Here is a 16,921-nt window from a genome sequence, read left to right as displayed (position 1 = left end):
GAAATGCCTTACTTAATTTTACATTAGGTATTAACAGGTTCTTCTTTATATTTGTTGAATGCCTGGTTAGATTATTCATTCGCTTATGAGGCAAAGTCATACACCTATGCTATTCAGGTGGATGAAAAAGAGCTTTATTCTCATAAACTTTCCAAATGAAAGTTGACTCATGTGCATGGAGGAGGAAATTAAAAATAATTTAGTTTTCTGACAGATTTCTTTTTTTTAGAAATAGACAGCAGTTCATGCTATTTGTATGGAGACTCTTGTTCATTCAATAGTAACCCTTATTCAGATCCCACTGTGTTCACATACTTTGCCAGAAGAAAAAGACAAACAAACAAAGAAATGAAAAACAAAAAAAGCATTTACTATTTTTGAAGTGTCTCAACAAAATAGACCCAAGTTTTCCAAGAAAGGAAAAAAAGAGAAAACCATCCTAAGAGACATTAAGACAAGTAACAGTTATCTACTGAGGCATATCACTTGATACTCAAGCATAAAATACTTTCATATATTACCTCACTTTATTGTCAAAATAAAATTATGATGTAGGTGGTATCTCCATTATGCTAACAAAGAAAGCTCAGAGAGGTGATACATTCCTTAAGGTCATAGGGCTAATAAGTGGTTTCATCTGTGATGAACATCACGTTTACTTGGTTTCCAAGCCTGTGTTTATTCTCTTACTATTGATCCATGCCATTTCCACAGTATGATGGATCTATTTTAGGAACAAATTTCCATAGAATTCATCTTTACGTAGTGAATGAATCAAGGCCAGGATCTACAGTTTATTATACACTGAGGAAAATAATGTAGGAGATGTTTTTCAGTGGGCTGAAGAGGTTATTACCTCTATGATATCTGAAAATTGGGAAATTTATTTTGGGTAAACCTTCCTTGGCATTCTTTTCGTCTATTAATCTTCGAAAACCAACCTATGCAGAAGCGCACTGTGGGTTGAATTTTTCCCCACCAACCACCTCTAATCTCTCTCTCAAGCATTCTCTCATTGGTTTAGTTGATGCTATGATTGAATCAATATTCATTCCATATCAAAGAATATTTTATTTTAAAGTAAGTTCTTCTACTCTAGTGTAACACTGTGTAGGGGTAGTAATGTTGACTTGGGCATTAATGTGGGAGTGAACTTCTGTCTGTATCCTACCTACAATCTCAACATGAAGCCTCTCTCTTTCTTCCTCTCTTACTAGTCTAATACCGAAATAATAGTGGTCTGAAAAATGCCACCACAGTTCACAAACCAGAGCTAAGATATCTCTGTCTCTCTCTCATCTGAAATTACTAAATTTTATACTTTCTAGATAATCTCTAATGCACATCTCTCCTGTTACTTATCCTTCAAGACTGATCACACCCATGTTTTCCCTGAAGACTTGAATTGCTTAGAATTTTACTCTGACCTCTGATTTTAAACTCTCTGAGCATCAATCAGTATTACCTTGCAAACACTTCCTTTTTCTTTTTTGCCTACTTGTTTCCCTAACTAAATCCTGTCTAAATAATTCTCAGGTCTTGCTATTTCCTCTCTTTTAAATATTTCTTGTTCCTTTCTTGTACTCCTTCAAATAAATATCTGTTGAATGAATGGGTAAAGCTTCAAATATTGTCTACTTTAAAGAAAGGTCTTATAAATATTTCTTAATTTTTTAAACTTGTTTTAGGGACAAGTGTTTTTTTTTTGTTTTGTTTTGTTTTTTAATGTGCTTGCATTTATATATTTATTTATTTATTTATTTATGGCCATGCCCCGTAGCATGTGGGATCTTAGTTCCCTTACCAGGGATCAAACCTGCACCCCCTGCAGTGGAAGCGTGGTATCCTAACCACCGGACCACCAGGGAATTCCCAATATTTCTTAATTGACTGTATTGATTTTTAATCTCTTGCACTAACTAGCTCTTTGATGTTGAATAAAATTCTCCATCACCCTGTGCATCGGTTTTCTCCTCTATAAAAAAGTGTCTATTAATAGTACCTATCTCATCCAGTTGTTCTGGGTATGTAATAAACTAATGTTTAGAACACACTTAAAGCACAATGTAGTACACTGTAAGGGGTCCATAAATGTTAGCCTTTATTATTTCATATCAGTTTGCTTTTGTAAAGAACTTATAAATGTGTATAAGTGTTTCCTCCCATTCTCAAATATCATCTCTATATAGTCTTATGTTAAGGGAGAAAGTAGAATTTGAAGAATATCTTTAAACATCTTATCCGGTTATATACAATATAGCCTCAATTTACATTGGTTCATTTTTGATAGCTATGAACTAAGATATTAAAAAAAAATTCTCAAAACTCTAATTCCTTAGGCTTCATAATCAATCCCGATTTAGAACCTATATCACCTAGGCAAATGGTTACTTTATTTTATACTTGCTGGATATATCTAAAAATGTCAAATTAATATTAACATTTGCAAAAAACCTTAATATATATATATAAGTTCATGAAGTATTAAGATGTTGTGTTTACTTTTTGAAGGTTTGTGAAGGAAATAAATGTATTTTATTACAAAAATATTTTGAAAAGTTACCTACTGAGAATATTTTATCTATTTTTTTTTGATAAACAGTTTTATGGACCCATGTAACTTCTTAATTTTAAATAATTAGCATTGAATCATTGTACATATAACCCCCACCCCCACCCCAAATAGTTTTGAATAGTTTCTTTTACATTTCTGTTTTCCCTTTTTCTGTGTTTTTATTACTATGGCTAGGCAGAAATCCAAGGGTACTTAAGCAGAACTATTTAGTTCTCCTTGAGTCGAAATTCAATTGCAATTCCATGAATAAGACTTTTTGGCTCAAAGCATTGCCCTAATATCTAGCCCTTATGTTGCAGATTTCCCAAGAGAGTTAGGTCATATAGAAAACTAAGAAGTAAATAACTTGAGTCTGGGGACATGTGCCTCACATTATACCTACCATTTAAACATAGGTTATATATTTTTCAAATTCAAATAAAAAATATATGTATTCTAAAAGTATTTAACCACAAGTACTAGCACTTAATGTTAGAAAGCTCTGTGTGAAGTGCCTAAGGGAGAGGGGATTGTTCTGATAAAGAGGCTGTACATTTTCAAAGTCTTAATTTAGCTTATAAACAGAAGAAAACCCATTTTCTTCCAGACTGACAGCTGTGAAGTGATCAGATTTCTAAAATGGGGCATGTTCTTCTATATTACACAGGGTTGCATTGATAACAATGTAATCTGAGCTTTGCTGATAGTTGCTGCAGGAAACATTGAAGTTGAATAATATTTTTCAATTTTAGGTCCAACTTTAGAATTCAGGAACCATTATTCTTAAACTACCCAAAAATGGAAAGTGTCTTGAAGACAGGTTTCTTTAGATGATATAATAACCAGATTGCCAACTGATTACATTTTAAAGCATGTTATTCTTTTCGTGTGACAAGATTTCTCACATCTCCTTAGCAATTCAGCCTTCATCGGCGTCAGGACCCTGGGGGAGGATATTATGAGAAGGTTTTTTTGTGATATAAGCTCAAGTCAAAGAAAGTGAATCAGTTTCAGTGCACCATGGCCTAGTGCTTTGGGAAAGCCCGATGGCATACCTCTTTACCACTATTCTGTGGTGTCTGGATTGCGTGTCTCTTTGAATCAGATTTGCTTTGTACTCCTATCTTTTCTCATTTAAATTGATTTTGCATGTTGAATTTTCTTTAATTAACAGCTGTTTATTATTAGAACAACCGGTACACAAAATAGCCAATTCCTTGTTTTGATCACACAGTTTCAAGTGATGTATTCTGTTTTTGTCAGGTGTTATTTTCATTAAATGAGCTCCTAGATTTCTTGGGATGCTCTATAACTTGGATCTCTGTGGTGCTATTAATATCTTCTGCTATGTTTGCGCATGTGTGTCCACAGGTTGTTATGAGGTTTATACCTGAGCAATATGTTCTAGGTACCCTGTTAACACCGTATGCCGATGCAAGGCACAGGTTGCATTTCAGGTATGCTTATACTCTGTTCTAGAAAGTATGATGAAGTTTGTAATATTTCCATCACCACAATCACCTATCTTCTGAGATTTTCCTCATGTTAAAATGGAAGAAGTGTCTCTGTTACTTTCAGTGGAAATCCTTATATTTGTGCTCTGGAACCCAGTCTGTTCACCTTCTCATGAATTTTCTTTTTTTAGATATTCCCCCCCCCTCTTTTCTTTTTTTTTTTTTTTGACTCTTTCAAAATTATTATTTTCTTCAGCAAAAACAGTGACTAATATTTCCCATATCAGAAAAACATTAATTTGTTGAACCCACTTCTCTGATGACATAAGGCACCATTTTTCTCATCTTTCCTTCAGGTACTGTTATCCAATAAAGTCTCAGGACTTATGGGCTTCCTATATTCACATTCAGTATACTTTTTTTTTTTTTATGACATATCCACATCTAATATACATACATACATGCATGCATTATAATGTGGCGTATTACTACAGTTGTATATAATTTAGTAGGTAAGAACATATACTTTGTAGTCAAACAGACATTTTTGGCCTTAGTTTGAGCCAGGCTCCACTAATTATTGGCTGCTTGATTTTTTATTTATTTATTTATTTATTTATTTATTTATTTATTTATTTATTTATTTATTTATGGCTGTGTTGGGTCTTCGTCCCTGTGCGAGGGCTTTCTCTAGTTGTGGCAAGCGGGGGCCACTCTTCATCGCAGTGCGCGGGCCTCTCACTATCGTGGCCTCTCTTGTTGCGGAGCACAGGCTCCAGACGCGCAGGCTCAGTAATTGTGGCTCACAGGCCCAGCTGCGTCGTGGCATGTGGGATCCTCCCAGACCAAGGCTCGAACCCGCGTCCCCTGCATTGGCAGGCAGATTCTCAACCACTGCGCCACCAGGGAAGCCCTCAATATACTTTTGAATCCACTACAGTAAAACTTCCATCCTTTCATATTTTATTGCAAATACTCTTTTCAAATTAACCAATGGTGTCCATCCTGTCAAATCCAATTCAGCCTTTACTAACCTCACTCAACTTAATAAAATTTACCTCAGCTGTCCACTTAGAACACTCCTTTCTTGACTTCTATGCCTCCTCTCCCTCCCAGTTTTCCTTCTCCCCTGGGCTGTTCCTCTCCTTTTGCTGGTACCTTCTCCTATTCAGATGATGGACTGCTTTAGACTCAGAAGATTGGGTGCTGTACTGCTCAATCTTTCCCTTCCTTTTCTCTTACAATTCTCTCCCAGATGAGATTGTTCCCATTACTTTACATTTAGGCTGATCTATCTCAAATTTACATTTCCTGTTCATTCAGAAAGTACACTTGAACTCCACACCCATTTCTGATTTTCTTCTTTTTATTCCATATGTTTATTTAATTGACATCTAAGATATAACATGTCAAAATCATTGACTTCTCCCAAACTCTTTTTCTCCCAAAGAGAATCTTTCCCCTAACTTTTTATCCAGCTCCATGAATGGGCTTATTAATTACGTGCTAGATCAAATATACAGATACAACACAAAAATTGAGTCATTTGTAATTTCTTCTTTTTACCAATGCCACTACAACAAAAAGCTTTATAGGTTGTAGTCAATATATAGCACTGTTTTATACACTTCATTTTCTTCTAATTTTTCCATTTTTTTCCATGATGACATCATTTCTTTTCTGAATTGTTTTTAACATTCTACAATCCAAGATTCAAAGCAGCCACTGTCATTTTTCCAGAATGTAAATAGATCCATTATTTCCTTTGTTAAAAATGTTTTCCCATTGATTTTGTAAAAAATTTAAAACTCTTTACCATGTGCTATAGGACTTGCTCGTCCTATGCCCTAGCCCTCCACTTCATTCATTCTGCCAGCTACATTGAAACACCTATCTGTTTTTAAACCAAGTCAAGCTCTTTCTTTAATTTGGATCTTTGCACTTTAGTTCCCTATATTCAAATATTCTGCCCCTTGCACTTTTCACATAATAGTTCATCTTTTTTTCTTTAGGTGTAGATGAAATGTCACTTAAGCTAAGATTAATGATGAGGGAAGAAGTATTAGAGGTTTGAGGAGAAAAAAAACTCATTAAATTGTTTTAGGAATAGTTTGGAACATTTCTAGAACATATGATGATTGTTGACTATATTATTCATTCACATTTATGTTAATTAACTTTTGCTGAATAATGTAAAACCCCAAAACTCAGGGTATAGAAAAAAGTCATGTATAACCATGGTGTATGTGTCTGTGAGTTAGCTGAGGATCAACTGAACTAGGGTGGCTTCTCTTTGCCAAGTCTGCTCATCTCCAGGGCATTCATTCCTACGTTTGCTCATTTACTAGGTAGCTCTACTCTAGGATGGGAAGCTGACAATTCTGCCCTTGGGGCTCATCTTTCTTCTGGGAACCAGTAGACTAGCCCTGGAATGTGCTTCTTATGGTAGTGGCAGAGCATAAGAGGAAACATTTAAAGTCTCATGAAATCTAGACCCAAATGTGGAACAGAACACCATCACTTTCAACTCATTCTATTGTCAAAGTAAGCTGGAGGCCAAACCTAATAGAAGAGAGCCCTACAAAATTACATGAACTAGTGAGGGAAGAAGATTTGTGGCTAAGGATGCAAACTACTTCCTGTTTATTTTCTGATTCTTTGACTAAACAAGGTGCTAGGTGATGGAGACACAACGGTCATTAATTAAAATGTTTTGTTTTTCATTTTGTATTTCTCTTCAAACCTCAGCCATGATGAAATTCCAAGATAAATTAATCTTTGACATCTGTTATCCTAAAAACATTGTACATATAGCAATAAGAAGTTTCATTAAAGGTTTAATTTTTTTCCCAATGTACTCTGGTCTTCACAGAGGCAGTTTTTTTAATCCTTCCCTTATTAATGACTGTGTTTTTGCTATCTACTACCTACTATTCTATTCATGGAGTTTAGTGTTTTGTTTTTTAACTTTTTGAATTAGTAATTGAATTTAACCTTAATTAAGGACTGACAGAAAAATAATTGATATCATTTCTATGCAAATATAAAACAGGTGGGCAAATCTTAAGGGCCAAATATGGGAAGTAAAAATACACATTTCAATATTTGAGTATATTAGATTTAATACCTCCCTAGGTTCAGTTTTCTTTTCTTCATTATAGCATCAGGTAAAAGAGTAACCAATTTTTTTTTTTTTTCTCTAGATACTTTATCGACTACAATGCTGAAGATGACAGGTTTTTCAACATTGATGCCAACACTGGAACCATTAAGACTACCAAGGTTCTTGATAGAGAAGAAACTCCATGGTACAACATCACAGTTGCTGCTTCAGAAAATGGTAAATTTCTTTACATTATGTACCATAGGAAAGATGTCACTTATACATGAAGATTTATGCTGAGACTTTCTCTGGAGCAGGGCTTTCATGATTTCTATTTTTTATGCCATGATCTAGCAGAGTACATAGCATGAAGTAGATACAATTACTCATTGTCAGATGCAGTGAATAAAGCTTATACCTTTTTCTTTACTTTAATCCCCACATAGTGGTGGAAAATTGGCATCACAGAACACTTAGTCTGCATCACTGAGTCAAAATATTTGGTTCTCTTCTTAATTGTGAGACTTGCTTTGTCATGTGCTTATGCCTTACTTAAGTAGAAGAAGAATACTTCATATACGGTGGAGCAGTTTAGGAAAATAAAGAGAAGAAACGAAAATCTAACATTTTGCTTGAATAATTTTATCAATATAACAACCTTCCTCAAGCTTCAATTAACACTTAGAAATTTTATAGCAAAAGAATAGCTCTTGGAATTTCAACAAGCAGGTCTAAGTTCTTTTCAAGAGACATACGTGATATACAACTGAGGAAGGCCATTGTTCCATCCTCATCCAGAACATTGCATTGTGCTAAACACCTAAGTTTTTTTAAAAAAGCATAAATATCAACAATTATCTCTGAGTTCAAAAAGATGTACATAACTGTCTTCAAATGAAATTAGAATAAAACTTTAGGAAAATGGACTACTGTCAAGAAAATGAAGTCTTTCTGTAAATGTTGAGAAATAAATGAAAGGTACAAATTGCCCCAAGTTTAGTATTATATATACTATACTAAAATTTAGTATAGTATACCCAGCTTACATATACATTTTAAAAAATTCCAACATGCTCATGAGTGAACTATAAATATTAAAATTTAGGAATACTTCATGTTAGAAAATAAAGCTATGTAAAATGAAATTATGCTCTTTCTTTTGCCCTCAGAAAGTATAAGAAATTTTTAAAATATTAAAACTTCATTTAGAAATAATTTACATACCATACCATTCACCTTTCTAAGGTGTATAGTTTAATGAGTTTTAGTAAATTCAGAGCTGTGCATCAATCACCACAATCAATTTTAGAATATGTTCATTACTTCAAAAAGAAATCCTGTCCCCCTTAGTCATCACCCTCTACCCCCCTTTCCCCATGCCTCAACCCAAGAAGCGACTAATCTAGTTGTTGTTTCTATAGATGTCTTAGTCTGTTTAGGCTGCTATAACAAAATATCATAAACTGAGTGCTTTAAACAGCAAACATTTCTTTCTCACAGTTCTGGAGGCTGGAAATCTGAGATCAAGGGGCCAACAGATTTGGTGTCTGGTGAGAACCCACTTCCTGGTTCATAGATGGCTGTCTCCTAGTGGTGTACTCACATGGTAGCAAGGGCAAGGAATCTCTCCGGAGTCTCTTTTATAAGGGTGCTAATCTCACTCATGAGTGGTCCACTCTGAATTTTGGGGAGACGTAAACATTCAGTCTATAACAATAGATTTGCCTTTTATTGGTATTTCATATAAAATAATCAATAACACATGGTCCTTTGTGACTGGCTTATTTCACTTAGCATGATATTTTCAAAGTTCATTTACATTGTAGCATGTATTAGTATTTCCTTCTTTCTTATTGCTAAAAAAGATTCCATTATATGGATATACTACATTTTATTTATCCATTCATCACTTGATAGATGTTTGGGTTGCTTCCACTTTTTGCCTCATTTGAAGAATGCTGTTAAGAGCATTAATATGAATGTTTCTGTGTGGATGAGTTTTCATTACTTTGGGGTATATACCTAGGAGTGGGATTGCGGGGTCATAAAGAAACTATATTTAAAATTTTGATGAACGGCCAGACTGTTTTCCCAAGTGGCTAAATTTTACATTCACAACAACTCGATATGGGGGTTCCGATTACTCTATATTATTACCAGTATTTATTACTACATACTGACTATAACCATTCTAGTGGATGTGGGCTGATAGCTCATTGTGGTTTATGCTCTTTTATAATGTCCTTTATCACAAATCAGTAATTAAACTACTCCAGTCTTTTCTATTCCACCTGAATTTTTCATGTTTTGCACCAAAAAAATCAACTCAAGTGGTTTCCATTTAGATATTTTTTCAGCACAGTATTTCCCTTTGAAAATAAGCATTTTCAAAGGGAAATACTGTGCTGAAAAATTACTTTTAAATGAGTGTTATAAAGAATACATGAGTGGGTTCATTTGTTATCATCCTGGTTAATTTTCATTTTCAAAATAACCAGACTAGGTCTAGATTTGCATGGTCTTAGTCACCCAAGGACAATAAAATAACTGTCAAATGATAAAGGCTCGTTTAAAATTAGTTTTACAATAAAAGAATAAATGGATTGATATACTGAAGTAGATGTGATGGAGACATTGAAAAGTTTCCAAAAATATTGTGTAGTTCTTCTTGAGAACAGCTTCCATGTACAGAAGAAGGAAAGGAAGAATCCCTGGAGAGAATGATATTTGCTTGTCAGGAACAATAGGGACTTATTTTAAAATAACATCAAGTTCAACTCCAGAGGTATTTTGATCGGAAGCCATACTTTAGATCGCTTCTAAATCTCACCTCAGCCCAAATAATATTTGTATCAAGTAGAAGCTCATTTATAAGTATACATGAGTTCAAGTATATCATGAAAATTGTATTATTCGTAATCATTATTAAAGGAAACGTTCATTTTTACTAAAGTAACATCTTAAATATGTACTTACTACGTTCTTTATCTTTTCTTTCCTTTTTTTTTTTTTTACTATCTGCTAGTATTTCATATGGGAAATGAGTTAATACACATCTACTAAGTAAAACAGTACAGTAAAGAGTAACATCCTGAATTTTATAGATGGTAATAAAGAAGCCTTAGAGACTCCTCAATGAGCACTTCTAAAATATAATTTAATCCTAATCATAAACAGGTATGTAGAAAGAATGAGTACTAGTTAAGATTTTATAGCCATATTGGGACACTGTGTCTGGAAAAGCTCACATTCACTTACTGATTGCTTGGCCTAAGTGCCTATTAAATAGAGTTGGGAGCCCTTCCGCGTACAATTGTTTGTAAGCATTTACTTTAACGTGAGCCATGTCATCAAAGTATTTTCTATTTTGGATACTTTTTCAACAGGATCTTTTTAAAGGCTTTATTTTTTTTAGTGCAGTTTTAGGTTCATAGCAAAATTGAGAGGAATGGACAGAGACTTCCCATATATTCTCTGCACCTGCACATGCTTAGCTTTCTCTGCTATCAACATTCCCCCACCAGAGTGATACATTTGTTACAATTGATGAACCTACATTGACACATCATAATCAACCAAAGTATATAGTTTAATTTGGGGTTAACTCCTTATTCTATGGCTTTGGATAAATGTATAATGGCATAAACCCATCAATATAATATCATACAGAGTAATTTGAATGCACTAAAATATCTTCTGTGATCCACCTGCTCATGTCTCCCCATCCCTGCCCCTGGTTACCACTGATCTTTTTTATTGGCTCCATAGTTTTACCTTTTCCAGAATGTCATGTAGTTGAAATCATACAGTACGTAGCCTTTCATGTTGACTTCTTTCACTTAGTAATATGGATTGAAGGTTCCTCCATGTCTTTTTATGTTGTGATAGCTCATTTCTTTTTGTACTCAATAATATTCCATTGTCAGCATGTACCAGAGGTTTATCCATTCATCATCTGAAGATGAATTCATCTTGGTTGTTTCCAAGTTTTGGCAATGATGAAATAAAGCTGCTATAAACATCCATGTGTAGGTTTTTGTACGGCCAGAAATTTTCAGCTCCTTCGGTAAATACAAAATGTGCAATCCTTGGATCATATGGTAAGAGTATGTTTAGTTTTATAAGAAATTGACAAAATGTCTTATGAAGCAGCTGTGTCATTTTGAATAGCCACCAGATATGAATGAATAAGAGTTCCCATTGCTCCACATCCTAACCAGCATTTGGTATTGTCAGTCTTCCCTGGATTTGGGCCACTCATAGATATGTAGTAGTATCTTGCTTTAATTTGCACTTTCCTGATGACGTATATGTGAAGCATGTTTTCATATACTTATTTGCCATGTGTATATTTTCTTTGGTGAAGTATCTATTAAGGTCTTTGGCCTATTTTTTAATCAGGTTGTTTGTTTTCTCAATGTTTAATTTTGACTCCTTTGCATGTTTTGTGTAACTAATTTTTTAGATGTGTCTTTTGCAAATATTTTCTCCCAGTATGTGTCTTATCTTCTCATTCTATTGACATTATCTTTCAAGAGCAGAAATGGGATTTTCTAAAACCTTAATGTAACAGTTTTGAGGTGACTGTTGTTCTATGGAATTAAAATTAGAAGTTAATGTTTTAAAATATTTGTTTAGCCTACCTAGAGGTTAAGAGAAGAGAAATTTTCCTTCTCTGGGCAGATGAAGCAATGCACCAGGATTTAAGAGAAAATAAGAGCAAAGCACCTCTGTGCAAAAGAAAACAAAAACAAAATATTGGTCCTTCCTTCAGGTGAACAGGCCTCCTGCTAGAGGACCAGTGTGAAAGCTGAGGGTGTCACAGCTGAAGTGGGCATCCTTTGAGCATTCAGGTGGGGCTCAGATGCAATGCAGCTGTTAATTACATGATGTTTGGCTCTGCCTTTTTTCATCCTGTGGTTCTAGGTCAAAGTGATTATTCAGCTGCCCAGTCATGCAGGAAAGGCAGGAAACGTGGGTCTGGTCTGTGATATCTTTTACTGCTGCAGCTAAACATAACTAGCAGCTATTTGCACTTGTATGGTGTGCTTTACAGCCATGTCATCCTAACAAAAATTTTTGTGAAATAGAGAAGACAGATATTTTCTTATTTTATAAGAGAAAGGAAAGTGAGACTCACACAAAATATGAATCTAAATATTTTGGTTCCTAGATCTGTGCTTATTCTAATATGACTCTCTGTGGCAGCTGATGTCCATTGAACCTAAGTACTGGTCAGGTATTTTAACTGATTGAGGTTTATTCTATTATTTTAAAAATTCATTCTGAGACATAAGATTATTTTCACAATTTTAAAGAATACACTAATAATCAGATAAATTCAATATGTGTCTTTGGTCAGGGAAATAGAAAGCGGTGTCTTATTATCACATATCACAGTTCTGGTGGAAGGGTACTTTCTCAATAAATACCTGTGGAACATTTATGTTACAGGTAACAATGTAATCCATAATGGAGCTATTTGGTAATATCTATTACTTTTCTATTAATGTGTAACAAATAATCATATGATTTCTGTAGGTCAGAAGTCCAGGAGTGTTCACCTGAGTTCTCTGCTTTAAATCTGGAAAGACTGAAATCATGTATCAGCTGGGCTGGGCTCTTATCTGAAGGCTCCAGGGAAGAATCTGATTTCACGCTCATTTTCCTTGTGGCAGAATCCACTTTCTTGAGGATGTAGGTGTGAGGGCTCCACTCTTTTTCTGGTTGTTAGCTGAGGCAGTTCCCTCCTCTTAGAAGCTGCCTGCATTCCTTTACCTTCTTCAAACAAGCAACAGTGTGTCAGATCCTTCTTATGCTTGAATCTATTTAATTTTCTCTTCTGCTACCATCTGGAGAAAGTCTCTGCTTTCAGTGGTTTTCACCCATTTGGGTCAGGCCCACCCAAATAATCTTTGTGTTTTAAGGTCACCTGATTTGGGACTTTAATTACACCTGCAAAATTCCTTCACAACAGTACCCAGATTAGTGTTTAGTTGAATAACCAAGGGACAGAAATCATGTGCTGGCACATTTAGAATTCTACCTACCATAACCCTAAAATATCTGTAAAATTTGGGGGTATTATTTTTTTATAGAATAATAAATATTCTTTCAAACTTATATGTCATCACTTACTTTTCCTTTTATATGACTCCTTAGTAAAATAATAGCCCTAGTAGGCACTCAATAAGTAGTTCTTAATATATTTTTCAAGTGACTAGCTCTCATCTCCCTCAATTTCCATGTTAATGTCTTAGCTCAGGATAACGTATAGTTTTATTCTAAGTGCTTTTCAGAAACTGCCAATGTGTTCATCACTTCCCAATGGCTAAACCAATGAGTACTTTTCATTTCTTATCCCCCCTGATTTCTTTGTGATGTTTGACTATATTAATCATCCTCTTTCCTCTTGGAATGTTCTACTTCCTTGGCTACCATTCCAGTACTTTGGTATGGTAAACTTTATCATCTTGGTCCTAAAGTATACCTTAACTAACTCACTCAGAATATATTAATAAATGATACTTGCTAGGTAGTGTAGTATTTTAGGCACTAATGATATTGAGGGTATTATTTTGTCTTTGAGGCATTTAAGAGTCTAATGCAAAAGACAAGTTAAGCAAATAATTGCATTATGGATAATTACTGTGGTGATAAGTTTTCTTTTTTTTAATTCTTAAATTTAATTTAATTTTATTTTTTATACAGCAGGTTCTTATTAGTTATCCACTTTATACATATTAGTGTATACATGTCAATCCCAATCTCCCAATTCATCCCACCACCACGCCCCCACCCCCCGTGCCGCTTTCCCCCCTTGGTGTCCATATGTTTGTTCTCTACATCTGTGTCTCAATTTCTGCCCTGCAAACCGGTTCATCTGTACCATTATCTAGGTTCCACATATATGCGTTAATATACGATATTTGTCTTTCTCTTTCTAACTTACTTCGCTCTGTATGACAGCTTCTAGATTCATCCACATCTCTGCAAATGACCCAATTTCATTACTTTTTATGACTGAGTAATATTCCATTGTATATATGTACCACATCTTCTTTATTCCTTTGTCTATTGATGGGCATTTAGGTTGCTTCCATGACCTGGCTATTGTAAATAGTGCTGTAATGAACATTGGAGTACACGTGTCTTTTTGAATTATGGCTTTCTCAGGGTATATGCCCAGGAGTGGGATTGCTGGGTCATATGGTAATTCTATTTTTAGTTTTTTAAGGAACCTCCATACTGTTCTTCATAGTGGCTGTATCAATTTACACTCCCACCAACAGTGCAAGAGGGTTCTCTTTTCTCCACACCCTCTCAAGCATTTGTTGTTTGTAGATTTTCTGATGATGCCCATTCTAATTGGTGTGAGGTAATGCCTCATTGTAGTTTTGATTTGCATTTCTCTAATAATTAGTGACGTTGGGCAGCTTTTCATGGGCTTCTTGACCATCTGTATGTCTTCTTTGTAGAAATGTCTACTTATGTCTTTGGCCTATTTTTGGATTGAGTTGTTTGTTTTTTAATATTGAGCTGCATGAGCTGTTTATATATTTTGGAGATTAATCCTTTATCTGTTGATTCGTTTGCAGATATTTTCTCCCATTCTGAGGGCTGTCTTTTCATCTTGTTTGTAGTTTCCTTTGCTTTGCAAAAGCTTTTAAGTTTCATTAGGTCCCATTTGTTTATTTTTGGTTTTATTTCCATTACTCTAGGAGGTGGATCAATAAAGATCTTGCTGTGATTTATGTCAAAGAGTGTTTTTCCTGTGTTTTCCTCTAAGAGTTTTATAGTGTCTGGTCTTACATTTAGGTCTCTAATCCATTTTGAGTTTATTTTTGCGTATGGTGTTAGGGAGTGTTCTAATTTCATTCCTTTACATGTAGCTGTCCAGTTTTTCCAACACCACTTACTGAAGAGACTGTCTTTTCTCCATTGTATATCCTTGCCTCCTTTGTCATAGATTAGTTGACCATAGGTGCGTGGGTTTATCTCTGGACTTTCTATCCTGTTCCATTGATCTATATTTCTGTTTTTGTGCCAGTACCATATAGTCTTGATTACTGTAGCTTTGTAGTATAGCCTGAAGTCAGGGAGTCTGAATCCTCCAGCTCTGTTTTTTTCCCTCAAGACTTCTTTTGCTATTCAGGGTCTTTTGTATCTCCATACAAATTTTAAGATTTTTTCTTCTAGTTCTGTAAAAAATGCCATTGGTAATTTGATAGGGATTGCATTGAATCTGTAGATTGCTTTGGGTAGTATAGTCATTTTCACAATATTGATTCTTCCAATCCAAGACCATGGGATATCTCTCCATCGGTTTGTATCATCTTTAATTTCTTTCATCAGTGTCTTAGAGTATTCTGCATACAGGTCTTTTGTCTCCCTAGGTAGGTTTATTCCTAGGTATTTTATTCTTTTTGTTGCAGTGGTAAATGGGAGTGTTTCCATAATTTCTCTTTCAGATTTTTCATCATTAGTGTATAGGAATGCAAGAGATTTTGGTGCATTAATTTTGTATCCTGCAACTTTACCAAATTCATTGGTTAGCTCTAGTAGTTTTCTGGGGGCATTTTTAGGATTCTGTATATATAGTATCATGTCATCTGCAAACAGTGACAGTTTTACTTCTTCTTTTCCAATTTGTATTCCTTTTATTTCTTTTTCTTCTCTGATTGCCATGGCTAGGACTTCCAAAACTATGTTGAAAAATAGTGGTGAGAGTAGACATCCTTGTCTTGTTCCTCATCTTAGAGGAAATGCTTTCAGTTTTTCACCATTGAAAATGATGTTTGCTGTGGGTTTGTTGTATATTGCCTTTATTATGTTGAGATAGATTCCCTCTATGCCCACTTTCTGGAGAGTTTTTATCATAAATGGGTGTTGAATTTTGTCAAAAGCTTTTTCTGCATCTACTGAGATGATCATATGGTTTTTATTCTTCAATTTGTTAATATGGTGTATCACATTGGTTGATTTGCATATATTGAAGAATCCTTGCATCCCTGAGATAAATCCCACTTGATCATGGTGTATGATCCTTTTAATGTGTTGTTGGATTCTGTTTGCTAGTATTTCGTTGAGGATTTTTGCATCTATATTCATCAGTGATATTGGTCTGTAATTTTCTTTTCTTGTAGTATCTTTGTCTGGTTTTGGTATCAGGGTGATGGTAGCTTCATAGAATGAGTTTGGGACTGTTCCTTCCTCTGCAATTTTTTAGAGGAGTTTGAGAAGGATGGGTGTTAGCTCTTCTCTAAATGTTTGATAGAATTCACCTGTGAAGCCATCTGGTCCTGGACTTTTGTTTTTTGTAAGATTTTTAATCACAGTTTCAATTTCATTACTTGTGATTGGTCTGTTCATATTTTCTATTTCTTCCTGGTTCAGTCTTGGAAGGTTCTGCATTTCAAAGAATTTGTCCATTTCTTCCAGGTTGTCCATTTTATTGGCATAGAGTTGCTTGTAGTAGCCTCTTAGGATGCTTTGTATTTCTGCGGTGTCTGTTGTAACTTCTTTTTCATTTCTAATTTTATTGATATGAGTCCTCTCCCTCTTTTTCTTGATGAGTCTGGCTAATGGTTTATCAATTTTGTTTATCTTGTCAAAAAACCAGATTTTAGTTTTATTGATCTTTGCTATTGTTTTCTTTGTTCCTATTTCATTTATTTCTGCTCTGATATTTATGATTTGTTTCCTTCTGCTAACTTTGGGTTTTGTTTGTTCTTCCTCTAGTTCCTTTAGGTGTAAGGTTAGATTTTTTATTTGAGATTTTTCTTGTTTCTTGAGGTAGGCTTGTATTGC

At 34.6% G+C, this 16,921-nt stretch overlaps 1 protein-coding gene across 7 annotated transcripts in view; it reads left to right on the top strand.

Moving 5' to 3' along the window:
* The window catches only part of CDH18 (cadherin 18), a 993,557-nt gene that overhangs the window by 910,689 nt on the left and 65,947 nt on the right, over positions 1-16,921 (top strand). For all 7 annotated transcript variants that reach the window (XM_007188233.3, XM_057541771.1, XM_007188232.3 and 4 more), the window contains one exon: positions 7,212-7,348. In XM_007188233.3, the coding sequence (XP_007188295.1) occupies positions 7,212-7,348 (137 nt within the window). The remainder of the gene's footprint in view (positions 1-7,211; positions 7,349-16,921) is intronic.

Source organism: Balaenoptera acutorostrata, chromosome 2 (genome assembly GCF_949987535.1).
Source record: "Balaenoptera acutorostrata chromosome 2, mBalAcu1.1, whole genome shotgun sequence".
Classification (NCBI taxonomy): domain Eukaryota; kingdom Metazoa; phylum Chordata; class Mammalia; order Artiodactyla; family Balaenopteridae; genus Balaenoptera; species Balaenoptera acutorostrata.
This window is presented reverse-complemented; position numbering and strand designations above follow the sequence as displayed.